The sequence below is a fragment of the Lepidochelys kempii genome, chromosome 6, assembly GCF_965140285.1.
Source record: "Lepidochelys kempii isolate rLepKem1 chromosome 6, rLepKem1.hap1, whole genome shotgun sequence".
Lineage (NCBI taxonomy): Eukaryota > Metazoa > Chordata > Testudines > Cheloniidae > Lepidochelys > Lepidochelys kempii.
Window position 1 is genome coordinate 12,444,492 of NC_136385.1, and position 27,370 is coordinate 12,471,861.

General features: G+C 54.3%; 1 protein-coding gene across 3 annotated transcripts in view; it reads right to left on the reverse strand.

Annotated features, from left to right (window-relative positions):
* SPTB (spectrin beta, erythrocytic) overlaps positions 1 to 27,370 on the reverse strand; it is a 133,750-nt gene that overhangs the window by 26,978 nt on the left and 79,402 nt on the right. For 2 of the 3 annotated variants that reach the window (XM_073346701.2, XM_073346702.2), the window contains 15 exons: positions 26,988 to 27,190; positions 26,716 to 26,806; positions 18,382 to 18,528; positions 17,202 to 17,465; positions 14,963 to 15,178; positions 14,268 to 14,357; positions 12,886 to 13,164; positions 8,990 to 9,120; positions 6,012 to 6,216; positions 5,060 to 5,434; positions 3,217 to 3,461; positions 2,458 to 2,596; positions 1,827 to 1,911; positions 920 to 1,116; positions 319 to 428 (listed from right to left, as the gene is read on the reverse strand). In XM_073346701.2, the coding sequence (XP_073202802.2) occupies positions 319 to 428; positions 920 to 1,116; positions 1,827 to 1,911; positions 2,458 to 2,596; positions 3,217 to 3,461; positions 5,060 to 5,434; positions 6,012 to 6,216; positions 8,990 to 9,120; positions 12,886 to 13,164; positions 14,268 to 14,357; positions 14,963 to 15,178; positions 17,202 to 17,465; positions 18,382 to 18,528; positions 26,716 to 26,806; positions 26,988 to 27,190 (2,777 nt within the window). Of the gene's footprint in view, positions 1 to 318; positions 429 to 919; positions 1,117 to 1,826; positions 1,912 to 2,457; positions 2,597 to 3,216; positions 3,462 to 5,059; positions 5,435 to 6,011; positions 6,217 to 8,989; positions 9,121 to 12,885; positions 13,165 to 14,267; positions 14,358 to 14,962; positions 15,179 to 17,201; positions 17,466 to 18,381; positions 18,529 to 26,715; positions 26,807 to 26,987; positions 27,191 to 27,370 lie in introns of those variants that run through there. The other variant, XR_012159281.2, reaches the window with a different exon arrangement.

Genomic DNA, 27,370 nt, shown 5'->3' on the forward strand with positions numbered 1-27,370 from the left:
CGGAAAGGGACTTTTCCATTTAACTAGCACTGGCCGCGAGCTGCAAATGCTCCCAAGTCAGGTGCTACGAAGTGAACCCGTCCCGAGCGTTTCAACCCTGGCTTTGATTCCATGGCTAGAACCCACAAGGCATGGGCACGAGCACGCTGGGATCCCCTGCTGGCAGCTGACTACTAACTCACTAGCCCATCCTCCTTAGTCTGTGGTATCTCCAGGACCTGGTGAGACTCCCGCTGCCTCGTTGGGTGCAGAATCACCCCCCAAAAGGCCCGAAGGGAAGGTCGCAGGTGCAGTGAAACGCGTGAGCTTGTCACTTACTCCAGTGCTTCCAAAGCCCCTGGGTCAAAGTCGTACTGGGGGTCGATGGTCCAGGTTGCCGTGCGCTGCGTGGACTCCGCTTGGAGCTTCCGCTTCCCTAGCAACTCCAGCTGGAAAAGGATTCAGTGGGGAGGATTATTTAAAGGCTGCAGATTTGCAAACGGCAGAAGGTCCAAGGGCTTGGCAGGGAGCTGTGGGCGAAGGGCGGGAATGCCGGGAAGGGAGAGCAGGGGGCTAGGGGGAGGCCGGATGCAGTGCTACCACCAGTGACAGTGCAGTACAAAAGGGTGTCTGGGGGAGATCCCCCGCTGTGAGACCCACCAGGCAGGGGGACGGTCTCTGGAGGGAAGTGGGGAAGCCCTGTTCTTTGGATCATTGATAACTGGAGTGGCTAAAGCACCCGGGAATGTGCCCAGCTATGCACCAGCCTGGCAAGGGATCCACCCTGCCTTCCCAGTGCAGCTTCTGCCCGTGGGGGCGGCTCTCTGCCCCCCTCTAGTCGCAGCTCACAGGAGCCTGCTCCTGGCATCCTAGCTGCTGAGGTTCCCCGGTTCGATCCCCGTTGCTGATGCCCGCCCACCTAGGCCTGGGGTATGCTCACCGTGGTCAGCCTCTGCAGGGCGGCGAAGCGCTCCTCCCACGTGGCGGTGGATTTCTCAAAGGCGTTGTGCCTTTTCAGCAGCTTCTCGACGCTGTCCACGGTCTGTCCATAGTCGCCGCTGGCCAGGTACGGCTCCTTGGCGATCAGCCAGGCCTCGGCCACCGAGGCGTCCCTGGAGAACTGGCACACTTCCAGCACTGCCGCGGAGAGAGCAGAGCGGCGCGTTACATGCCCGCGGCAGGCGGGGGTGGGGGAGCAGGGCCAGTCTCCGCGCTGGAGCTGGCTGGCTCCCCCAAGGAGGAGGACGCTAGTGTCCTGCTCGTTAATACCCTGGAGCACACAGCGCTCTGCAGAGATCAGGGCATGAGCATCACCCCCCTCGGGGACTGGGGAAAAGGGAGACCCAGAGTGGTTCAGGCCAACTCTCCTGCACCCCAGCGGGGAGTTTTCAGGAGCTGGGAGCCCAGGGTTTTGGGACATCCCTCCCCCAACAAGTGCAACTGCCCCCTCAGCAGAGGCAGGTGGGTCCCTGCAAACCTCCCCCTAAGCAGGCTGAGGCTCCTACGCCAGGCCCCAATGCTGACCGCTGAGGCCGACGTAGGCTCCCTGCACCCAGTCCCGGTGCACGCTAGGGGGATGGGGTCCCGTGTTGCGCTGGGGAAAGCACAGCATGCCACACCCATCTCAGCGGGGCAGTATGTTTCCTCCCACCCCCTTCCCCTGGGAGCCGCCTGTCCATGGTTTGTTGCTGCAGACCACAGGCCGGATTTTCCAGAGCTCCCATTTCACAGAGCTCAGTGTCCTGGGGCCAAGCGGGTGCTAACCTTGGAGGTCTGGGTGAAGTCCCAGCAACTTCCTGGTGCCCATCGACCCTCCCCCACCACCGACATGCCCATGTGCCACTCACACAGGCGGAGCCAGTCCCAGCGCCTGTCCCACGTCTCCATCATCTCACGCCTCTTCTCCGTCAGCTGCAGCAGCTTCTCCTTGATCTGGAAGGGGAGAGAGGAGAGAAATAACCACGGCGTTTTCCACTCCCGGCTCCGGCGGGTGTCTCTGTAACTGGCTCTACAGGTCTGCCTCGCGCTGCTCCGGAGGGCCCTCAGGCGGGAAACCTCCATCGGATGTTGCTTTACACGGCGCACCCAGGACACGCTGGGCACTTTGCAGGCTCTGAACGAGGAATGACACCTCCGGCCGTGGGGTCGGAAGTGGGGGGAGGGGCTCAGTCTTGACAGAAAGAAAAAAAAAATTCATTTTGAATGTCAATTTTCCGCGGAAAAGGTTGCGGTTTTAATGAAAAAAAAAAAACCCACCCGGAAAACCAGAATATTTCAATTCAGCAATGCTGCCGTGGTGCCTCCTGGGAGTTGTAGTTTGGGTGCGCCGCGCTCCCCCTGTGCTCACCAGCCAGACTACCTCTCCCGTGAGGGATCCCAGTGGGGGGCGTGGCCGCAGGGCACCCTGCAAGATGGAGTTAGGCTGGGCTGCCCCGCCCATGGAGGCCAAACGAGAGCGTGAGGCCCCGTGCGCCTCACCTCGGCACCGGCTTGGTGTCTGCGCTGCAGGAGCCTCTTCCCCAGGTCGACGCAGCTGGCGAAGCTCTTCTGCCTGGTTTCAATCTCGGACTTGATCCCCTGGTGGTATTTCAGCAGCAGCTCCACGGACGAGACATCTCTGCATAGGGTGACCATGCGTCCCGTTTGGGCCGGGACAGTCCCTTTTTTAAGCCCTCTCCCGGCCGTCCCGACTTTTTGGGCAAAAGTGGCCAGTTGGCAACAGCAAACGGGACAAATGACCATTTTTGCCCCCCCCCAAAGGTGGGGGGCGGAGGAACACGTGAGGGGGGCGAGGGATGATACCAGCCCCACTCAGGGTGGGAAGGCAGGGCTCGGTCAGAGGGCAGGCAGGGCTCGGGTGAGCAGCGACGCCAGCCCTGCGTGGGGGGGGAGTGGCGGGAGGGGCCGGGCTCAGGCGAGTGACATGGGCCAGCCCTGTGTGGGGAGATGGGTTCGAGAGAGCGGTTTGGGCCAGCCCCACGCATGGAGGGGGGGGAAGGGCTCAGGCTAGCCCCACATGGTGTCCCTTTTGGAAATATGATCCCGCAAGAAGGGGAGACTTGCGAAGTACAAGGCTGCTTCTCAGTCTCTGATGAGTGTCAGGTGAGCATTTAAAAGCTGGGAATAGAGACGCCACCGTGGCATGTCGGACCCTGTGTGGGGCTTATTCAGGGTCCACGTGTGGGGAGGGGGTGAGTCAGGGCGGGCCAGAGCCATTCCCTCTCAATGGCGATTTACCTGGGCTTCTCCTGAGTTTCGATCTGCCGGGTGATGCTCTCCATCCAAGACAGGAGGTCCCTGACCATACTGAAGAAGCGGAATTTCTCGGCTGTGTCCACCAGCTGTGCCCGCCGCCCGCTGCAGGCATCCAGCAGGGACTTCCAGGCCCTCACCACCTCCTGCTCGTGCCTCTGGATTGCGTCAGCTTTTTCCCCCGCATAGGCTGTCTGCAGCCGCGCTGCTACCTCCCGGAACTGCTGGACCTGCCGGAGAGAGCATGGGGAAATGTGGCCAAGGGGGGGAAAGCCGAGCAGCGGGTTCCATGACTCCTGGGCCCCACTCTACCACCCGCCTCTAGTTCTAGACCGGGGAGTCCCATCACAATTCCCGTCTGTCAGACAGGGCTGATCCCAACCACTGGTTGACACAGAGACAAGGAAGTGGTAAATAACAACAAGGATGGGTCACTTGGTAAGCTGGGCACATGCAAACAACATGTATTTTAATATGGCCAAATGCAAGGTTCTATATCTAGGAACAAGGAATGCAGCCCCCAACTACAGCATGGGGGGCTGAACCGGGAAAGTGGGGCCTCTGAAAGTGACTTGGGGATCACACTGGACAAGCAACTCAACATGAGCTGCCAGGGTGATGCCGTACCTGGGAGGATTAACGTGAGAATATTGAGTAGGACCAGGCAGGTGGTATTGTGTCTGTGTATGGCACCGGTCCTGGAAACTGAGCCCACTCTGGTCCAAGGATGTTGAAAAACAGGGAAGGGCTCAGAAAAGAGCTACGGGGCGATGTGAGGTCTGGGAACCGGCCGTGCAGCACGAGACTGAAGGGGCTCAATCTGGTTAGTTTATTCAGGAGAAGGCTGAGAGCTGACTCGATCCTGCTCTATCAGGCCAGGCAGGAGATTTTTGCTAGCAGGGGGCTCTGTAATCTAGTCCAGCCGTTCTCAGATTTCATTGCACCGCGACCCCTCCTTCTGACAACAAAAATTACTACACAACCCCAAGAGAGGGGACCAAAGCCTGAGCCTGCCCAAGCCTGGCTACCCCTGGCGGGGGTGGGGGAGGCAAACCCAAAGCCCAAGGGCTTGAACCCCGTGTGGGAGGACCTGTAACCTGAGACCCATGGCCCAGGGCTGAAGCTGAAGACTGAGCCCCGCCACCAAGGGCTGAAGCCCTCGGGCTTCGCTTCAGCCCCGGGCCCCAGCAAATCTAACTCCAGCCCTGGTGACCTCATTAAACCAGGGTCGCGACCCACTTGAGGTCCCGGCCCGCAGTTTGAGAACCGCTGATCTGACACTGTCAAAGCAAGAGCCGTGGCTGGGAGCTGACATCAGCAACATTCCAGTTTGAAATGAGAGGCAGGTGTTTAGCAGGGAACAGATCGCCCGGGGCATGGCGGGTTCTCCAACCCTGGTACGGCATCTATAAATCCAGGCTGGATCCCACCCGGAGTTCTGGGCTGGTGGCAGGCATCCCTGGGGGAGGTTCTCTGGCTGGTTTACAGGAGCTCAGAGTGGCCTCGTCTGGCCCTGTAATCCATGCATCACCTACGAGCCATGTTCCGCGGCTGGTGGCCTACGTGTGCAAAAGCAGAGCATGGCCTAGCGAAACCCAAGCAGGGGCAGACACGGCACCCCATTTCCCCCAGCTAGCCACACCACAGGGAAAACACTTCCCAGCGAGACATGGTGCTCCTGTGATGGGACGACCGGGAGCAAGGAGCAGCTGGCAATAAGGCAGCCCAGGGGCATCGCCGGCAGGTGCTCTATTGCGGCAGAGATGAGTCTGATCCCAGACCCCCGGTGCTCTAGGAGCCCCGAGGTCCTGCAGTGGGGGAGCCGTACCTGCCCCTCCAGCAGGTGGATGTCGCGCTCGAAGGCCGTGTGCATTCGGTGGAAGGACTCAGCAGTGTGGGCATCCTGACCCAGCTCCACAGGCAGCTCCCGCTGCTTCTCCTGGATGAGCCCCAGGATCTCGGTGCCATCGTAGAAGTACTTGCGCAGCTCGTAGGAGGTGGCCAGCAGCTGCACGCGCGTGTCAATGAGCTCCAGCAGGTCTGCCCAGCTCTCGTTCAGCCCGTCCTTCCACTCAGCCATGGTGGCGGCCTCCGAGTGGCCGGCGTCAATCAGCTGCTCGATGACCAGGTTCACGTTGTCCACGCGCTCCTGCCCCACGCTGCCCGTCTCCCGCGCAAAGTCCCGGAACTTCTCCCGCAGCAGCTGGCAGAGAAACAATCCTCACCAGAGGCACTCTCCTCCCAGTGGCGGATTAGCCACTGGGCGAACGGGGCCGTGCCCAGGGGCTCCGGCCAACTGGGGGCCCGGAAGAATGGGCACCCCCGCACTCCGATCCACTCCCCCCACCCGGCGCCCCTGCAGGGGAGTGGGGGAAGCCCCCGCGCCCTGACCCCATTTCCCCGGTAGGAGCACTGGGATGTGGGTGGTGGGGCCCCTTCTTGCTCTGGCCCAGTGCCCCACAGAATGGTAATCCACCTCTGCCTCCTCCGTACCGCCCACCTCACTGTGGGCATGCTCCTCTGTACAGCCCGCCCACCCCTATCCTGGGTGCGCTGCTCTGTACACACACCCCCTTGCCCTGGGAGCGTTCCTCTTCCCTCTGCCCCCAGGGCTAGGCTGCCCTACAGCTCTGTTTCCAGAAAGATCCCCTCGCCCCGCCAGGCTACAGAAAGCTCCAGCCTCACGATGCACTGCTGCTGTGGAAACATCAGGCAGGCGTCCCAGGCCAGGGCAGCCGTGCCCTCAGCCCTGCCAGTCCTTGGCCGGCACTCTAACTCACAGTGACATGGTCGTAATCCTGCCCCAACTCCTGGGAGGAGGCGGCCATGTCGCGCTCTGCGATCCACTGCTCCAGGTCGTCCACCTCCCGCTTCAGCTGGAACAGGTGGTACATGTTCTCCAGCTTGTGCCGGCGCTCCTCTGCCAGGTCCTTCAGCCCCGCATACTGCTTATCCACCCGCCCCTGCAGCCTGATGATCTGCTCCCTGGGAGGTACAGACAGTAGGCGGGTCAGCGACCATGATGGCTGGGAGCCCCGTGGTTCGGAAGACGCTGGCATTCCCCGTCGGAATCCAAATTTCCCGCAACACAAAATGTTAAAATAAAAAGTGCTTGGGGGAAAGTGAGCTGTCCCAATTTCAACCTTTAGAAACAACGTCTCTTATACAGTAACTTACAATACAATCTCAAACTAACCGAGCACTCGGGATGGCCCGTTCTGATAGGATCAAACCGGAATGTTCCCATTCTTTTTCAAAAGGAAATGTCATCGAAATAGACACATTCACAGAGAAAGTTTCAGCATTGTCCACACCAGTGGCTCTCAACCTTTCCAGACTATTATACCCCTTTCAGGAGTCTGATTTCTCTTGTTTACCCCCAAGTTTCACCTCACTTAAAAGCTACTTGCTTGCAAAACCAGACATAAAAATACAAAAGTGTCACAGCACATTATTACTGACAAATTGCTGACTTTCTCATTACTGCCATACGGTCATAAAATAAATCGATTGGAATATACATATTGCACTTACATGTCAGTGTATAGCATACAGAGCAGTATAAACACATTATTGTCTGTATGCAATGTTAGTTTGCACTGACTTCGCTAGGGCTTTTTATGTAGCTAGCTATAACACTAGGCAAATATTTAGATGAGTTGATGTACTCCCTGGAAGGCCTCTGCGTACCCCCAGGGGTACACGCACCCCTGGTTGAGAACCACTGGTGCACACGACAGAGACTTCCCTGCTGCCCAGGATGACATCAGCTAAACTGACTGAAGCCCCTGTCTCCCAGCTTAGCTGTACCGACACTGGAGGTTTTGCTGGCTAGGGGCTGAGACTTTTTCCACTCTTAGCTGACATAGCTATGCTGGCAAATCTTCCTAGTGTAAACTAAGCCTCAGTTTCAACAAAATAGCAGGGCAGGGTCTGTCTTTTCCTTCTATGTCTGCCCAGCGCCTGGGCCCTGGCAGGGGTCCTCGGTGATACGATAATACAAATTAATAATAATTTCCCGAGGAAAAACCATGTCTGTTGGAGAATTTGTAAGCAGCTGCATTCAGGACAGTCAGAGCCAGTGTGGCCCAGGGGGCACGGCACTGGGTTGGGAGTCAGGAGACCTGGGTTCATAGATCCCACCTTCCAAAGGACCATGTGATCATCTCCTCTGACCTCCCATATAACACAGGCCAGAGACCGGCCTTGAATTAATTCCTGACTGAACCAGAGCAGAGCTCGTAGAACAGTATCCCATCTTGATTTAAACATTGGGAGTGATGGAGAATCCACCGCCAGCTTTGTTCCAGTGGTTATTACTCTCACTGCTAAAACGGACACCTTATTTCCAGGCTGAATTTGTCCAGCTTCAACTTCCAGCCACTGGATCATGGTAGGCCTTTCTCTGCTAGATTGAAGAGCCCATTGTTAAATATTTGTTCCCCACATCTGTACATATAGACTGGGATCAGGTCACCCCTTAAATGACCTTCCCTTTGTTAAGCTTAATAGATTGAGCTCCTTGAGGGTTAAATTCCTAGATCAACCACTGACCTGCTGGGTGACTCTGGGCAAGTCCATTCCCCTCTCAGTGACTCTATTTCCCCTCCCACCCCGGTCTGTTTAGAATGTGAGATCTTTGGGGCAGGGCCTGTCTCTCGCTGTGTGTTTGTGCTGCGCCCGGCCCCCATGGGGCCCTGATGTCACCTGGGGCCTCTACATGCTACTGTAATGCCAACAATAAGTCTGGCATTCCCAGCAAACAGCATCATTAAAGGGAAACTTGCTAGAACATTTATTAACCCCCAACGTGCCAGCCAAACCTCTGTTTCAGAGCTACATGACATGCTAGTTACCCTGCATCCTGTCTAGAAGCTGAAGGCCCACGGATCCCAAGGAGAGTTGCTGGTCACTCTGCATAGGAAGGTTCCCTTTATAAACAGGTCCTATGAGGTGAGTCAATGTGGGATGTGTCAATGTTTTAATGAACGGCTCATCAGCTGTCACAGATTGTTACAGAACCCAGCAGGCAGTTCACAACCACGGTTTATACCCATAGTTTATAAGACCTTCTGACATGGCCTATAGTCACCTGCCACACATCCTGCTCACGGCCCGAGTATCTATTAACCCTTTACAAATGGAACCTTAATATGACGTGGGACGGATTTGCTCTTAGCCCAAGTGGTAGAGGCCAGGAGCCAAAGGCCCTGGATTGGGCATCTCTGAGTGGAACAGGAGACCTGCCATCTGGCTGTCTCTCTGTTCATCTGTGCAGCCGGACAGTCCCGTATAGACACTGAGGGAACGTGTAATTCCAAGCTCCGGTAGATTTACTCTCACTAGCTTTGATCAAGCTAGCCCGCTAAATATAGCAATATGGCGGTGGTAGCACGGGTGGCAGGAGGGGCTAGCTGCCCCTAGTGCTATCCCGTCCAAGACCCAAGGTGCTTACACGGGCGACTCGCCCATCCCACTGCTGTGCTGCTCTCTGGAGGGTGCTAGCTCGAACAGGGGTAGTGTATGCATGTCTGCCCCGGCTGGTAGTTACCCATCTAGCTGCAATGTAGACATACTCCGAACCTACACAGCAGAGCCAACAGGGCTGGTGCTAGTCCCTGCACATTTATGGGCCCAAGGAGCTGGAATTGAAGCAGCTACCAAGAGCTGGCAGGCAGGCCGCTCCCCACCCCAGTGTCCCTAGATGGTTGGTCGATGCTCCGGTAGTAAGGGGTTCCCGTGCCTGGCTCATACGTACCCCTCCGGATGGCCCACAGAGAGCAGCGTCTGCGCCCTGCCAGCCAGCTGCTTGATGCTTTTGCCATAGTCGTCCATGGTGCGCTGCTGGCGAAGATGTCTCTTCAGCATAACAATGCTGCTCTCTTCATCCTGCAACCAGACATGGTTAGCACCGGGGCGGGCTGCCAGAGCCCACGCACACCTGGGCAAACATTCCCGTTCTGATGCTCCACTGCCCTCCACTGGCCAGACATCGGGGCAGAACGTGGGCGACAAAGCCGGGAACTGGGCCCTCGCTTGTTCAAAGGGGCGCCTGCCATTCTGGCCTCTATGCAAACTAGTGCCAAGCGCAGGATTCCTGCCATGCTGCCTTGTCCCAGCCATTTCCAATCAGGGGGTTTGCAAGCTCCCTTTGGGGTGCTCTTGCTAAGAGTGTGTGTGTCTTGCTGCACTCAGGAAGCCACATGCAGTACATGGCCATAGCAACCAGTGCTGCCAAACTGCACAATAGTTATGGATTTTTCTTAAATCCCCAGCTCCTGGAGTCACATGATTACCCGGCTTTCAGGAGAACATTTCCTAGCACCCGTGGTTATGGAGAAAAGCTGGAAATCGTGAGCCCAGTGTGACCCTCACAGCTTAGAAACCAGAAGGCAACTAAAATAATAACAACAACGCCCACTTTCATTATCACTAGATCTCAAAGTGCTGTACAAGGAAGGTTGGCATCATTATTTCCATTGCAGAGAGGGGAAACTGAGGCACAGAAAGGAGACGTCACCCTGCAGCAGAGCAAGGAATAGAAAGAACCTAGATCTTCTGAGTCCCCACCCAGCACGCGGGCCACTAAGACACCCTGCTTCCCTCGGCCAACATTTAGTATTTATTTTAAATCTCATGATATCGGGGGGCCTGGCTCATGATTGGGGTTGGCTGACACTGAACCATTCTTATTGTTCTGACAAAGCCCGTGAAAAAAGGTGCGTATTGTGGAGCACCATCTACTGGCACCTGATTTACTAAGTATCTAGTTACGCATCTACAGACTTCTGTGTATTACAACGCGCCCCTGGAACAGCCATCTGGTCTCAGGTGGGCCACACCCAGGCTGGGCGTTTTTCAATTGCAGTGACACGCAAACCACCCCACAATGATCAGCAAGGACAAAATCAGCCTGCTGTATGTAATGACAGGGCCTGGCTCTGAGGGAAATGGCCTAGATCTCCAAGCGGAGATCCTCACCCCTGCTCTGGCCTCTTTCCACCAGGTGAAAGGACGGAAGCAGTGCAAATGGACTCTTAAAGCTCTGGCTCAGGGAGTGTTCTCTCGGTGGGCAGGATAGAATCTGGGACCTCTGAAGCTTAGTGTATGAGCCTCTACTGCCTGAGCTAAAAGCCACGTGGCTCTTAGCTAAGGCTGTAGCAGACTCACAGATCTCTAGCTAGATTAGATGCCACTAGACAGGGACAGAGCGCCATGCCCAGCAGGCCTGGGTTACACAGGCTGTCCTCTGAAGAACTCCCTCACAGGCCCTGGTATAGGGGGCATGCCAGGGGTGTGGCTGGGGCACACAGCGATGTGAGGGAAGCCCAGGGAGACTGCTGTAACTTAAACAGGGCCCTAGGGCTAAGTTACACCCTAGCCTCTGTGGCCCAGAAGATCAGGAGGTCAGAAATGTGACTTAAAGTCACCTTTGTGCAGCCTGCTCCTGAACCGAGTGTTCTTTGCTGATGGTTAGATTCAGAGATGTGAGAAGGGGGATTCCCCCCCCCATCTTGCAAACCGATTTGTGTGTAAAAATTTGTTTTAAAACTGAGGCCGATGTTTAGGGGAAGGTCGTGGTATTTGGTGCTTTTCCTCAAGCCTGAGCTCCTGGAGTCACGTGATTATGGGAGACTCTCGGCTTTCATTTAAAATCACTGGACTTTTTTAAGCCAAACTTGGGCATTTGGAACGCGCGGAACTGGCAGTACATAGCCAGATGTGTCCATTGCTGAGGAGCGGAAAGCTATGTACACAAGGCAGGAGCACACCCATCTCAGATGCACATTCACATGCATGCAGAAAGAGGCCTCGGAGTGCCCTGACTAGGGAAGGCATGAAGCCATGAGCACAGCAGAGCCATGTGGAATTTTACTCCTGGGGGACTTCTGCACTACCGTGCACGTGCAGGATTGTTTTTCCCCCCGCAGAAAATACATTCTGGCTGAGAAGTGCTGCAGTTCCCCCTTTCACCCACCAGAGGCTGCTGTGGCGCCTGAACAGCAAGTAGTAATGAATGCAGCGGGCTGCTCTGGCACACAGCGGCCTCTGGTGGGCAAAAGATGGAACTGCAGCACTTCTTGGGCAGACTATATTTTCTGGGGGGAAAGAAATTGCGGGCAGTGGTGCAGAATCCCCCCAGGAGCGGCACTGGGGAGCAAACGTGGCTCAGCAGCACAGCGCCCGGGGCCACACGGAGCCTCTGCAACCAAGCACAGCAGGAGCCTCCAGAGTCACAGCACACCCAATCCCAGACCGGAGCAGCCTCCCGGTGCCAGCATGGTGTCGACATTTGTAGGAGGAGGCCTGGGGACGGTGCTGGGCCGTTCAATGGACACCACGTGCAAACACAACTGACGACACAGCCCAGGGGGTTTGAGCCATAAATGGATCTGGCGGCTACAGCGTCTTCTGTGCTGCAGAGCATCCACCGTTGGTCTGGGCCCGGCTCGTCCCGCCACTGGGGCATGCACTGGGTGGTATTGCAGAGAGGGGGGCCACAGAGTTCCAGAGAGTTCAAGGCCAGAAGGGACCGTCTCGTCTGACCTCGTGCACCGCCTAGGGCACTATAGTTCATCCAGACACCCCTGGATTGAGCCCGACGTCAGTTAAACTGCAGCTTTTCAGCCCTAAACAGACTAAACTACTGTTGCAGGCACTAATCCCCTTGCCCCAGGAGAGGCTGAGGTGCCAGGCAGTTCACTCCCATGCCTGCCCCACTGCAGGTCCCTGCCACTGTGACCTGAGGAAAATTCCTTCCCATCCCCAAGTCTGAGGATCAGTTTGACCTAGAGCAAGACATGCCAGCCAGGCAGCGAGAAAGAGGATTCACTGGAATACCTGAGAGCACCGTCTACCCCATGCAGAGCCACTGTCCCACAAGGGCTCTTGGGGATGGTCTGCACTGCAGCTGGGAGGTGTTATTGCAGCATGGGAGCTAGAGGAAACAGGGGTGATGGAATGGGGGGGTCAGGAGGACGTCCCTCCCCCCTTCACTGGCTGTAAGGGTGAGCGATGGAGGGGAAAGGGGGAGGAAAGGAGGTGGAGAGGAGTGAGCAGGAGGCAAGGTCATGGGGGGGGAAGAGGCAGCGTGGGGGCAGGAATTCAGGGGAAGGGGCAGCGCGGGGGTGGGGGCCTCAGGGGAAAGGACAGCGTGGGGGTTGGGGCTCGGGAAGAAGGGGTAGCAGGGAGCGGGTCCTCAGGGAAAACACACAGGGGGACGGGGCCTCAGTTTGGACACCACTGACCCCCGCACTTTTAGGGACCTTCTGCTGCTCCTGAGAGGAAAGCTCCTGTAGGGAATCAATAATGGTGACGCTGCGGCAGCCTGGCCTAGCCCCACCTGCCCAGGCCCTGCGTACCCACGCAAGCAGGTGCCGTGTTCTGCTTTCTCTTCAGCTCATGTAAATCTTTCGCCTTTTCCTGAAGGCTCACTGCTCCCAAGACAGCAGCTAGCTTGCGTCTACATGTGCTCCACGCACCCCACTCCTGACTGCAGTGCAGACGTACCCGGAGAAACACCTGGGGCCAAACTTAGCGCTGGGCAGAGCTGGGCGACCCCCGATGTGCTGGCCATCGCCCAGACCCCAGTTCACTGACCGCAGCGGGACCTGCTCTCTGCGTGTTTTATTGCTAAGCGCCAGCTGTTCTCACCTGTGGCTTCTCATCAGCCACCACATAGAGCTCTTGCTCGCTGATCCAGGCCTCCGCCTCGCCGGCGTCCAGGTAGTACTGCTGGGCCTCGTTCGCTTGCTGCAGCCGCTGCCACCTCCTCCCCGTCTCCTCCTGCAAAGCGCTCCACGACTCCTTCAGCAGCCACCGCTGCTCCTCCACGGCGCTGCAGTCCCCCTCGGCTGCTGCCACCATGTGCTCAGCCCTGCACAGGACGTCCTCCACCCGCGGGGCATGGCCCGCGATCTCCTTCTGCAGTGTCTAGTGGGGGAGAGCCCGCGTCACCCCCCAGAAACACGCCCGCTGCCCCGCGGGCATCGCGAAGGCCCATCGGAGGGGACGGCAGGAGTTCTGCCTTCACATGGGCATGCTAGCTGCTTCCCAGCTAACCACCCCGATGCAGGGGCAGAAGTGGCTTTTTCCTGTTCGGCTGGTGCGCGGGCAATGAACGTGTCCGGCTAGTGCCCAGGCACTGGGAAAATATTGGTTTAAGTCTCGTCATTTTTTCCTGCATTTGTACAGCACCTAGCGCAATGGGGGCCTGGTCCTAGGCTCAATGATAATACAGCTAATCAATAATAATATCAAAATACCCACAGAGACAGAGGCCCCAGAGAGTCACCACAACTAAGGGGTGGGAGGGGCTGATACCAGCCTGTGTGTGTGAAGGGGTACATGCCAAGGAGCGGGAGGATGGTGCTGAAGCGTATGGCTAATGACGGGGTCACACTCGGCAGGGAAGGGATGAGCCAGGTGGCCTCTAGCTCCGACCGCGGCCATGGTCTGTAGCAATGGGACAGTCACCGTAACCATCTGACTTCAGCGTCATTGACAAGCTCCGGGCCTGCGCCCCGGCACGCGGGAGGAAAGAGATGTAGGTGCCCTCTGGCTCTCCCGTGCTGGTGACCCTTCTGGGCAGGAAGGGGGCAGAGCCAAGGGAAGAAACGCCTCCCACCCCTAGGTGCCCACATCGCTCTGTGATGTAACAACCCCACAGGGTGGCACAGGGCCAGAGGGATGCACCAGCACGCCACATCACGCAGCTGCTCTGTGATCACTTTGTGGCCCCCCACAGTCCCAGCATGGCTGCGATCCTCCCATGCTGCCTAGGGGGTCTGGGCGCCCAGCTGCCATTCGTTTTAATGGAAAATGAGTGTCCAAATCTCCTAGGGCTGAAAGCCTCAGTTTATGCAGCTCATCAAGGTACGTGTTACCAGACTCCTAGGGGATGTATCTGGGGCCAGCTTCTAGCCACGTCCTGTACCTGCAGCACCCTGAATGCCTCTGAAAAGGCCCATTTAACCTTTTGCTGCCCGGCTTTGATCTTGGTGCTGGGATGAACAGCCAGTGACAGACAGACTCACCTGATTCTTCTTCATCAGAAGCTGCACAGTCTGGAGGTTGGTGCCGTGGTCAGTGGATTTGGCCAGGGGCAGCCTCTCCTGCACCCAGAGCTGCAAGAGGGAAGCAGAGGAGAATGGAGAGGCTGCGGCCGAGGGGCAGGGAGGACGGCAGGAGGCCACGGCATGGCATGTGGCGCAGTGGGCTGGCGATCTGACAGAGTGGCAACCTGCCCACTCAAGCCCTCTGCCCAGCCAGTCAGACTCCACTCAAGCTTCAGCGCCAGCCGCTTGCACCCTGGCCCCCAGACTCTGCCCTGCCAGGGCTCACTCTAGCAATGAGTCCTGGGCATCTCGACCCACTGAACCCCCTGTCAGAGCGGTGACCCAGTTCCCAGGAGCTGGTCTGGGACCTTCCTTCACACTACTCACTACTGAGCAGCAACCAAAGGAGACAGAATGGAAGCTCTGCATGGCAGGGACTGTCCCTTTGTTCTGTCTCTGTACAGCACCTAGCACATCAGAGGCCTGGTCCATGGACACAGCGCCTAGGAGTTATAGTAAGATACTTAATAAATTATGTACAAGGCCTTGCTGTGTCACCCAGGGCATGGAGCAGATGCTCGCAAGGGGCTGGGAGGCTTGTGCGAAAGGCCCATTGGGAAGGCAAGGAGCACCAGGAGCCGTAGATGGTGCATGTGGGCTTTCAGGGAGCTCACTGTTTCATCTGCCAGATCCCGGTTGAGCTGGTACTTGGCTCTGGACGACTCCAGCTCCTTCCTCCTCTTCCCCAAGGGCTCCAGGAGATCGAGGAACCTTCTCTCAATGCTCTGCGGCTTGCTGTCGGCCTCGTGCACGTCCCCTGTGGGTGGAGGGGCCTGTGACAGCAGCTCTTCCATCTCTCTCTTCCGTGTGCTCACTTGCTCATCGAGTCTCTGAAAACAAAGGGTTGATGTTCGCCACTGCCAGCTAGGCGATGGCACACAGCCACGGCCGCAGAAACAGCCACTGGCTAATCAACAGATGTTTGGATAAAGCACGTTGATGCTGCTCAAAGAATGCCAGACCCCCAAACCTCTCCTCCTTTCCCCTCCCCTCCCCAGAGCCTTCCTTTCCCTACTTATGTACGTCTTTTCCTATTTCATTACTGTGACCCCCACCCCAACGTGTTACATCTCTGCAGTATTGACTGGGTTTGTATTGTCCGGTCTTGCAGCTTTGACAAGGTGTGAAATTGCATAATTCTGTTGGAGATCCCATGAAGCATGCGGTATTCGGAAACTACGCAAGCTGTAAATCAGTCACCTCTTCGTACTTCTCAGTTTGTTTCCTCATAAAAATCAAATAATCACCAAACAACCTGTTTTTTGGGTTTTTTTGTTTGTTTGTTTTTTACAGAAAGTTGGGTTTTTGACTAAACTAAATTTTTTGCAAAAAGTGTTTGCTTTCTACAGAAAACATTGATTTTTCAATGAAAAAACAGAATGCCTTGAAAACTGAAATATATCCATTCAGAGAGCCAGCTGCAGTGCCTTATGGGAACTGTAGTTTATTTTCTTCATGCCCATTTTCCTCTATGGACCAGGCTGTCTGGCCAGACCACATCTCCCATGATGCACCACTGCCAGGGATTTCCATGATGTAACCGTCTCATGCTCTATGAGGGGACACCATGATGCACCATGGGAGATGTAGTCCAACACGGAGCCTGGCTTATAGAGGATATCGGAGCACGAGGCGCCTAGACTCAGCTCCCATGAGACACCGAAGCTGCGGTTCCCAATTGAAGATTTCAGACTTTGATTTTTCATCAAAAAATTGAACTTTACTGTGGGAAAGCTTTTGACAAAGACTTTTTATTTCCTTTTCAAAGAATTTTCTGTGGAAAAAAGCCACTTTTCCAGCCAGTTCTCCCAGAGATGCTCTTCATGGCTATCATTTTCCACTGAATGCATCCGATGAAGTGAGCTGTAGCTCACAAAAACTTATGCTCAAATAAATTTGTTAGTCTCTAAGGTGCCACAAGTACTCCTTTTCTTTTTGCGAATACAGACTAACACGGCTGCTACTCTGAAACCTGTCTTCATGGTTCCTAATTCCAAACATGACCCAGGCTAACCCAGTGCAACTACCCATCCCCTGTTAGTGGCTGGACCATGGATAGGTTTATGAGTCTATTTGTCCCTCTGAGGTGACGGATCTGGCCTGACAGTGCCAGCTCCTGCTTTTAGATCCATAGGTTCAATCCCAGAGAAGACCTTGCCCTGGAGGCAGCATGATACACACATGCTGAATATTTCTACAGGGTTAGATTGAATTAAAAACAAAATAGAAAAGAGTTTTAAAATGACCAGTCCCTGCGGGATTCATCCCCTTGGAGGAAGGCTGTTCGGATTACCCAGGAGGGAGGGATTGCAAGGGACCCAGGGGACTGAACTAGAGCCCTCTCAACTAAAGTATGAGCGGCTGCAGCTTGAGCTAGAGACCCGAGCCTCTGTAACAGTGACTGCCAGCTCATATGCTCTGTGGATTGGCACAGATGAGGCTAGTAACAGTCTCTGGTGAATCTGAGCTGCTGGAATCGGTGAAGCTCAGGACAGGCTGCCCCAGCCAGTGGCAGTGTCCAAGCTAGCCTAATGCCATGTGGCTGTCTGTCCCCTGCTAACGGTTAGACATCTATGGAGGTTACAAATGCTTCTTTCCCTGAGAGGATGAGCGTCTCCTCTGCCAGCTGAGAAGAGCGTGGGTAGAGCAAGCTGCTGCCGGAGAATCCCTTTCCCCCGCTTCGTCTCTGCAGCCCCAGCCCCTGCAAACCACAGGGGCAAGAGACAGGAAGGGATGACTGCAGACTGATCCGTCCCCTAGTACTGCCAGTCTCCAATGCGCCCAACTCCCCAGCAGGACATCACTCCACCCCCAGCCCCACAGTGCCAGTACTCATGGGAGTTCACCATCTACCATCAGCTTCTTCAGCAGCCTGTTGGTGCTTGTCAGGTCGGTGCCCTGCTCGTCTGACTGCAGCTGCGTCTCCATCTCGCCTATCCACTTGTCCAGGTCAGAAAAGCTTTGCGCGTACAGATCTGAGCGGTTTGCATCGAAGAGGTGCTGAGCCTTCTCCTCTGTCATCGACTGGAGCTTGTCCCAGAGCTGGTGCAGCTCTGTCAGCCGCTGCGAGACCACCGCACCGAACTGGGGCTTCTCCCGGCTCAGCTGCCGCCCCTCCTGGAGAGAGGTCAGGGGAAAAGAGAATCATAGCAATGTGGGGTTGGAAGGGACTTGCAGCAGTTCTCTAGTCCAGCCTGGGCGCTGAGGTGGAACCAGGCAAACCTAGACCATCCCTGACAGGCGTCCATCCAACCTTTTCTTAAAAATCTGCGGTGACGGAGATTCCACACCCTCCCCAGGGAACCTGTTCCAAGTTTTTCCTAATATCCAACCCCATCTCCCTTGCTGCAAGCTAAGCTAATTCCGTCTTGTCCTGCCCTCAGTGGACAGGGAGAACAATCGATCACGGCCCTGCTTGTAACATCATTGTACATATTTGATGACTGTTATCCGGTCCCCCCTCAGCCTCCTCCTCTCTAGACTAAGCCAGCCGGGGCCTTAACGCCTTCCCTCACGGGCCAGGCTTGTTAAACCTCTGGTCCTTTTTTGTTGCTCTCCTCACAACCCTCTCCACTTTGTCCACATCTTGCCTAAAGTGCGGTGCCCCCAACGGGACACAGTGTCCAGCTGAGACCCCACTAGTGTCCGGCAATCACCTCCACTGTCATATCACTCATGTTAAGGGGGGGGCTTTGGATTGTACCACAGTGGCTGGGGAAAGGGGGGGTAGTAATGAAATCCTGTGAACCCAAGGACCCAGCAGAAGGGCAGTGTAGGACCCACTCCTTTCTTCCTGCCCCACCGCTACCTTAGTCCTGCCGCCCGCTACAGCCTCACCCAGTCCTGAGACAGCTCTTTAGCACGTGCTTCAAGCAAAGCATCTGCTGAAAGCCCCATTGACGCGGATGGGAGTGGGGGCCTACCTCAGCCCATGAGCTGCCCGGCCTGCGCTAGCCTCCGGGTACGCGCTGAGCGCCAGGTGCCTGAGGCGCGGCAAGGCCTGGGAAGATGCTCCCCGCGGGAGGTCACCTACCTCATCCACCTTCTCCAGCCAGCCTTGGTGAGAGGCCAGCTCGGCCATGAAGGCCTGGTGCTTCAGCCACTTGCTGTGCAGGTTCCGGGCTTCGTCATAAGACGCGTCCTGAGCCGTCAGTATCTTCTCGTCGATCCAGAGGGTGAGCTGCAAAGGCAGGGAAGGGAGCACACGTCACAGCGCCAGCCCCACCACTGCGCTTCTCCGAGGAGCCTCTGGGATTCAGGCACCTCTGGAAATCCCAGCCTGAAATCTCTGTCTGCCCCCTCCTCCACATCAGCAGAACGGTGAGTGATGCTGGCACAAGAGCGTAAGCCTGAGGAATGGGGACACGGATGCACTAAAACTTAGGCAGCCCCACACCCTCCCAAGGAGCCTGCCTTGCTGCTCTTACTACGCTGCAGTGGCCAGAGGCTCAGCCCTTAGAGCACAGGACAGAGCGTCTGCAACATGACCACAGCCTGCCCCAGCCTTGCTTCTAAGTCACGCTAACAGCCACAAACCCACCCTTAGCCTCCGTCAGCTCCCTCCTCAAACCCCTTCTCCACCACCTGCTGCTGGGCGCTATCACCCCGCCGAGTGTCCTGTCCTGTCGCAAGAGCAGCTAGCCCCAAGTGAGACACGTTCACACACCGATGAGGCTAATCCTAACCCTCAGTGCCAAAAAAAAAAAAAAAGATTCTGTCCTCAAACCAACATCCTCTAGATTCTGTGTTGAAAAGCAAGTCAATAAAAGGGAAGATTGAGGAGTCTAATTTTGCTTGAAGCTTGCCTCGAATTAGTAACAGTGAATGGCAGACCTTTTAAGTTGATGGAAGATGAACTCCTTAACTCCCTCCTTCAAGGTTTCGGCAATAAAAACTGCCAATAAATGATGAAAATATCTGAGACAAAGTCACTGCCCTTCCAGAGTATGATATGAACATAAGCAGGAAGTCAAGGGCAAGCTGATTTCTTTGAAAGTTCATTGTGCTACTGTCAAGGCTGATTCCACACTCTTGCACTTTGAGTGCAGAAGGTGGGGGCCCGCAAGAATTTAAAAAATGGATACTGGCCACTCCAGGCTTGTATTAAACTCCCAAGGTTACAGCTTCTCTCTGACCTTGGATGGGTAGATCCTGCCACCACCAACGTGCAAAAACCCCTTCTGGAACCCAGGAAGGCGCACTTGGGAATTCCTCCCTGTGGGGTACCCTCAAGCCCTTTCACCCCCATTCCGGGGAAGAGCTGAGAAAGAAAACAAAGGAAATCAGCTGTTGCCACCAGCTAATTAAACAACATCTGCACAAACCTCTTAGGACACAAAAACACAGTCCTGTTCTTAAAAAAGGTAAATTTTATTAAAAACAAAAAGAAAGAAAATACACCTGGAATTTAGGCTTTTTGCTAGGTTTTAAACAAATAATTACAAGGATTAAGCATCAAGATAGCTTAAAGTTACACGCAAAACAAAAGCACTTGCGGTTAGCACAGAGGAGTCCACAAGCCATAAAGAAATAAAAGAGATAAACCTAATCACATCTTCCTCGACATTTCCTGATCTACTTACAGATCTGGGGTTTCCAATGAGTAGTGTCTAGGCATGAGCTGGTGATTTTCATACCTGGCACAAGCTTTTACTGCATAGCTCCAGCCCTGTCCCTGCTCTCCAGGAGAACAACACAGACAGACAAAGGGGAAGATTTTCCCCAATTTTAAAACGTACTAGCCTTCCCATTGGCTCTTTTGGCCAGGTGCCCTCTCACTTCCTTTTACCTATGTATAGGAGTGAGACTTTTAACCCTTTACAGGTAAAGCAAGTAGAGAACAGCTACTAAAAGGGATTTTATAGCTAACTGGCTGGCTGGGTGTCCATAAAAGGGAGCTCTCCCCCCACCTTCATTTATCACAGCTACTCATCTTGCCAAGTCTGCATTAGGAGTTAGTATACAGCAGACTGCCGACAGAAAATGATCCTCCACACACTTGCTATGAAGCAGATCAATTAGCAGCACACTTCTGAACACCTGAAGGTGACCATATTCGAAGGCAGAAGCTGGTCTGGGATGGCTCTGTAGCATTAGGGGGAGGGACAGCTCAGTGGTTTGAGCATTGGCCTGCTAAATCCAGGGTTGTGAGTTCAATCCTTGAGGGGGCCATTTAGGGATGCGGGGCAAAAATTGGGGCTTGGTCCTGCTTTGAGCAGGGGGTTGGACTAGATGACCTCCTGAGGTCCCTTCCAACCCTGATATTCTATGATTACCACTGATAACGCAGCTAATGGGGCCAAATTTGTCAAGGGTATAATTGAAGAAGAGGAAAAAAGATGAACCTGATGATGAGAGTGAAAAAGAGGGGGACAATAATGAGGACTTTTGTGGAAAAGAGATGCCAGGAGATGCTAGACAACAAGGCCAGCTTCAGATGACTGAAAAGACAGAATTCAACATGGCAGGTGCCGGTGGAGTTGCTCTACAAGGAGTTAACTATTCTGCTCATACCTTGCAACTTGCTGGTGAGGATGCTATGAAAGAACAGCTCTGTGAACCATATAGTTGGAAAAGCACATTTGGTTTGCAAGACTTAGGAACCCAAAAATTATGGTGATTAAGAAAAAGCTTAATTTAAATAAGCCAATCCTGGATTGTCCAACTAGATGGCATTCCATGTGCAAAATGCCTGAAAGACTCTTAGAACTCATGGAGTTTTGCAAGCATATGGTGGCCACTTCTTCAAACCAAGCCCTTGATATGAGTGATGAGAAATGGAAGGCAGTTAAAAAATACTATGGCTGCACTAATGCCTGCTAAATTAACCACAAAAAAGGCACTTCAGCCAGCACAACTTGCTCTGGGAGATTTCTACAGAGCCGGGCTAAAATGCCAACTCGACACAAAGGTGTCTTCTTCACCTTTTACTGAAACACTATTGGCCTCTATGAAGAACTGTGAGAAAATGGTGTCGGACAATGACGCATTTCGATGCTGCATTTACCTGGACCTCAGGTACAAACTGCTTCTCTCAGAGGAGGATAAGGACAGAGCTAAAATTCATCTAACTAAATGTGGGCTAATTGGGAGGTACTAGTCTGTCCAAAATGAGGAACTGACTGATTTTCAGTCAGCCGTGTCTGGACATCAGAAGACGACCTTCAGCTCCTCCTCAAAGCACGAAAGAAGTCCAAGAAGCAAATTTTTGAGGGAAAAAGGCAAAAAACATATTAATCCCTTCCTGGACTCTTTCATTGATGAGCTCTGTCTCACTACAGATAGTCTTCACTACTGGGACCAACAGAAAACGAGACCTGAACTGTATCAATTGGCTAACATCGTGATTGCTGTTCCTGCTACGCAAGTCAGCATAGAAAGGGCATTTTCGGGGCTGAAATTCATTTTGTCACCCAGCAGTCAGACCTGACTGACAGAGTTCTGGAGGATGTTGTGCTAGTGTGTGCAAATAACTTGTTTAAAAAATAAATACTGTTTCTGTACTGAAAGAAATATTGATCATTGAATTCTTTTGCTAGGAGTTAGAATGCAAGCAGAAGTGTGACATTGATCTGCTGGAAATGTATCTGAACTGACTCAAACAGGTTCAAAGTGGTTGAACTGGTTACAGAACCATCATGCTAAGTTAGTGTCTGAACTGGAACCGAACTGGAGACTTAGGAAACACAGATGAATCTGAACTGGAACTGAACCAAAACTTTGAATGGTTCAACTCCCTGGCTGAGACCACTGTCCATTGTTCTGACCAGCTGGTCTCACTGTCTGGCTATAGACAGCTGTTGTCGCTTGTCTCACACTTAGATTGTAAACCTCTTGGGACAGGGGCTGTCTTTTTGTTCTGGGTCCCAGAACACAACTGGGTCCTGGTCCGTGACAAGGGCTATGAATACAAAGAAAAATAAAACATGTAGTGACATCATATTGTAGATTATGTGGGGGTAGTTCAACAGGGTTTAGACCACTGTTTGCCACAGGGTGAGGTGTTGCCCATTGAGGGGCGGGAAGACTAGATGAGGGGTGTGAACAGAGTTCTTTATTGTTCTCCAGAGTCTCAGCTTTCCTTAAGTCAGTTTCTAGCAATTATGGTTGTGAAGAAAACCTTGAAAATGTGATCCAAGTGTGACCGATGCAATGACATCTGCCTGCGTTTGTAGAGAGCCTGAGCCCATCGCTCTGGGCGGGGAGAGCTGCCCCAAGTGTGACCAATGCAGCAACGCTGCCTGAGACTGAAGTGAGCCAGAGACAGGGTCATAGACACAAGCTACGTCTTGTCAGGAATAATTCTAAAGCCCTAAGATCCACATGTAAACTGCTCACAAGGAAATGGACAACTTCCTCTTCCTTACCAGATCTGCCTTTCTTGTGGCTAATAAGAATAAAAGGGGCAAAAGAGACTGAAATGTGAAGATTAGAGTTAGAATTCCCACCTCCAGGGATTTGTTTGGAAACAATGGAAATGGCAGTAAATTCCCATGGTTCAAATGAAATCTTTGTGAAGCCTGCTCAAATGAAGGGAGAGTCCATCCCTGCTCATCCATGGTGCAAACCTTCCCCAATGAGCAACCAAAGCAATGTTCTGAACAGAGCTGTGCAGGGGACGGACATTGTGTTTCACCAAGGTGATGTTGGCATTTGGCTTTGTTCTGATTAGGAACCAAACCTGTCAATTTCAAAATTCTCAGCCAACCCCCCCACACCAAAAACCCCATTTCCAGCAATTCAAACATTTTGTTTTGATTTTGCCTTCATTTTACATGAGAATATATGAGATAGAACATAAGCTGGGGTCTGGATGAGCTGTCTTCTGCCACCTATTAACGAACTGGAGGAAGAAACCTCCAGGAGCAGGCTGCATTTGCATAGACACACCTCCTTTGCCAAGTTGAGCAACACACAGACCGAATTTGCTAACATGATACTTTTTGGCTGTTTTAGGTTAAAGTTCACTTAAGTCCTGGATGAAGGGTAATTAAATGTTGTTATCCTTATTAGATTACTAAAAGGCAGCAGAACTGTACTTAACATGCCCCAATGGAGGCAGTCACCATCACTCTCAAAGCATGGGGTAGAGAAGTAAATCCTGGTGAAAGACCAAGGACAGGGACAAATGTTGCTACTTGGCGGGGTAGGCTCCATGTAAAGAGTCCTAGATGTCATTTGGCTTCTCCCTCCAATAATTAAAGACAGAGCTGATCAGACTCAATATTCTCTCTGCTCAGTAATCAATAGAGCTGAAATCAATGATAAGCTGGTCGGGGTTGGGGGGGATGAGCCTTAGACCTAGAGAGGAGAAAATGCTCTCATGGAAGTCAACACAGAGGAGAGGGTTGGGCAGTGGGATTCCCCACTACCCAGCGAAGTCACCAAGAACTGGGTTAGGTGGTGGAGACTAAGCACATGGCGTTGCAGCTTATGGCAGCGCGGTAAGAGAGGCAACAGCAGGAACAAAGCCTGTGATAGCTAGGCTAGGCGGCCGTGGCACTGTAGGACCAGACCAGACCAAGGACGCAGCACAGCAGAGACAGTGGCAGCAAAGCCGCTGGTGGAAGCATCACTCGCCAAACCACCCCCAGGGCTGTGGTAATCCCCCCGCCCGCAGCGCAGCCCTACACTCTGGGACTCCACTGACCTCTGACAACAGGCCATGAGTGGGGTGGAGCGGAGGGCAAGGGGGAGTGGTATGTTAAAGCAATGTTCCTCTGCTGGACTTTCACACCACAAGGTGGGAAACTGAGGCAAAAGGCTATTGTCCAAGATACTGCGAGGCAGTGGTGTACACCCTTTTCCAGTCACGCCCTCCCCTTACCTGTAACAGAAGCTGTCTGTGCCCCCCAACCCCCATTACTGCAACTCCACAGTGGAGCTTGGGCTGAAGGTGGAGTTGGGGGCAGAACTGGGGAAGGGGGAGGAGCCGGGGCTAGAGGCGGAGCTGATCTGCGGATGGAGAGGGAATAAGGGCAGAGGTAAGGTGACCAGGTGTCCAGTATTCGACTGGAACACCCGGTCGAAAAGGGATCCTGGAGGCTCCCATCAGCACTACTGACCGGACCGTTGACTGTCCGGTTGGCGGCACCGTGCAGCAGGGCTGCCAGGCTCTCTGCTAGCCTCCACACTGCACGGCTCCTGGGAAGCAGCTGGCATGTCCCTCCTCCAGCTCCTACGTGGAGGGGCAGCCAGGAGCCTCCGCACACTGCCCCTGCCCCAAGCGCTGCCCCCGCAGCTCGTAGTACTAGGATTTTATGGTTGTATTTTATATAATTCAGAATGAAGGATAAAGAATAATAATGTAGCATGTATTAAATGTATTGATGTGTGATATGATTTGATGATATTCTGCCAGCCACCCTTTCTGAACGCAGAAAGGAATGATTACAGCATGATGGTGCAAAACTCATTGGTCCCAAGGAAGGAAAATCACAATATAAACAGGGGGCTTTGCCATGAAATTTTGGGTTTGTCCTGCCAAGACTTCCCTGGAGTATCGTGTCGTGACCGACAGAACCTGGCTCCTCTCTACCCGCGATCAACCTAACTGGCCACTAGGTTGCTCCAGACTGGTAACTAAAACATCGACTGGCGGGACAGTGTGCGTGTGTGTGTGTGTGATTGAATGCATATGCTAATTGTTGTATCTCCAATAAACGCGGCATATTGCCTTTTCCCCTAGAAAAAAGATCCTGTATGCTTCTTATAAGCATAACAAGCTCCTGTTGGCCAGGAAGCATGGCCAATGGGAGCTGCGTGGTCGGCGCCTGCAGACGGGGCAGCCCGCCGAGTCACCAGGCCGTGCTTCCGCGTAGGAGCTGGAGAGGAGACATGCCGCTGCTTACGGGAGTTGCTTGAGGTAAGCGCACCCGGAGCCTGCACCCCTGACCCCCTCCTCGGCCCCAACCCCCTGCCTCAGCCCCAGCCCAGATCCCGCTCCCGCCCTCCGAACCCCTCTATTCCAGCCCGGAGCACCCTCCTGCACCCCAAACCCCTCATCTCCAGCCCCACCCCAGAGCCCGCACCCCCAGCTGGAGCCCTAACTCTCCCCTATGCACCCCAACCCTCTGCCCCAGCCCTGAGCCCCCTCCCACCCTCCAAACCCCTCAGTCCCAGCCCGGAGCACCCTCCTACACCCCAAACTTCTCATCCCCAGCCCCACCCCAGAGTCTGCACCCTCAGCTGGAGCCCTCAGCCCCCGACTCCAACCCCCTGCCCCAGCCTGGAATCCCCTCCCACACCCTGAACCCCTCATTTCTGGCCCCACCCCAGAACCCACACCTTCACCCCAGAGCCCGTACCTCCTCCCACACTCTAACCCCTGTCTCAGCCTGGAGCCCCCTCCCATACTCCAAACCCCTCAGCTCCACCCCCCGAGCCCAGAGCCCCCTCCTACATCCCAAATCCCTCATCCCTGGCCCCACATCAGAACCTGCACCCCCAACCGGAGCCCTCACCCCCACACATCTCCAAACCGGAGCCCCCTCCCAAAACCTGAACCCCTTGTTTCTGGCCCCACCCCAGAACCCACACCCTCAGCCCAGAACCCGTACCTCCTCCCACAGCCCAACCCCCTGCCTCAGCCCAGAGCCCCTTCCCAGGCCTGGAGGTGGAGCAGGACTGGAGGCTAAATGGAGTTGCAGGAGGAGCAAGGCAAGGGTGGAGCTGGTCGCTCCCTCCCCACCAGCCACTTGGGGGCTGGCCAGCCCTGCAGCGGGCCCCCACCCCAACGTTCCTCTGTGCCCCCCTAGTTTGAGGACCACTGCTGTGGAGTGAATGTTTTTCTTTTCGATGTGGTGTTTTCCCAAAGTAATGCTGTGTTTCCTCTCCCTTAAAAAAAAATATTCGGTGGTTATACGAACTCAGTGCTTGTGAGTGGGGAAGGTTTGCTTCTTAGAGGTGCCTGGAGGGTGGTGATTAGTTTTCCCAGATTCCTGGGCAGGGGCTCGAAATGGCTTGGTTTGGTAAAGTTAAGAGGAACCCCTAGATATTGGCCCCAGACGTTATCGCTGCCGATCCCTCCTGGCAGAAGGGTGACAGGAATATAAAAGATAAGGCACAGCAACAAAAAATCAAAACAGGACATCATGGAAAGTAGGCGAAATGTTTCGTTGTGACAATGACTCAGTAGGACATTTCGGAACTCTGCCCCGCCCCGGTTTTTCTCCAAAAGGAAATTCTGGCAAAAGCAATGTGATGTCACGAAGCGTTTTGACTCGGGCTGAAACAGTGGGAAGAGGTTCCCTCGAGGTTTTCCCGCCCAGCTCTATTTCTGACTGTCACGCCCAGGGGAAGCAGGGAGTGTCATGGACCGGGAGAACATCTCTCCTGGCCAGCAGTAAGGGCTTGCCCAGCAACCTACCTCCTGGCAGTTTTGCAAGAAGCTCTGCAGGTCGTGATTGTCCTTCAGCAGAACCAGCACTTCCTTTGATTTAGCCACATTCGTCCTGGCCCTGGAAAGGAGAGAGGGACAAGGAGGCTGATCATTGCTGCAGCAGCTTATCTCGTTTGACACCCACTATCAGACCGCTACCACCGGGGAGACAGCTATCTGCCAGCGGTGGGATTGGACAGCTTAGCTAGCGGCTAGCGTTCCCGGGGGCCCCCTTGCTGATAGGATGCGGTTCAGTTTACCTCTCTTGTATGAGCTGGGCCTTTTCATTAATTTTGTCAGCGTAAATATTCCTGTCCGCTACCAGCTTCTCACCACGTTCCACTGGCTCCGTTATTTTCTCCTTGTTGGCCTCCATGGTGGCCAGGAAATCCTCGTATTTCCGCAGGGTAGCTTCCGATGCTTCCAAGGTGTTCGGGGGCTCCATGTGAGCCAGGGTGTACTCCTGGAGTGGAGGGTGGGTCGGGGGCGGGGGGGAGATGTGATTTAGCAGGGTCTGTAGCACCCACCCTTCCCCCCTCCCCACGCAGCTCCAGCCACGCCTGGGACATGCTGTGTTCCAGGAAGGCCGCTGCATTGACAAGACTAAGACTAGCATGCCTAGAATGCAGGGTGCTGGGCCTAG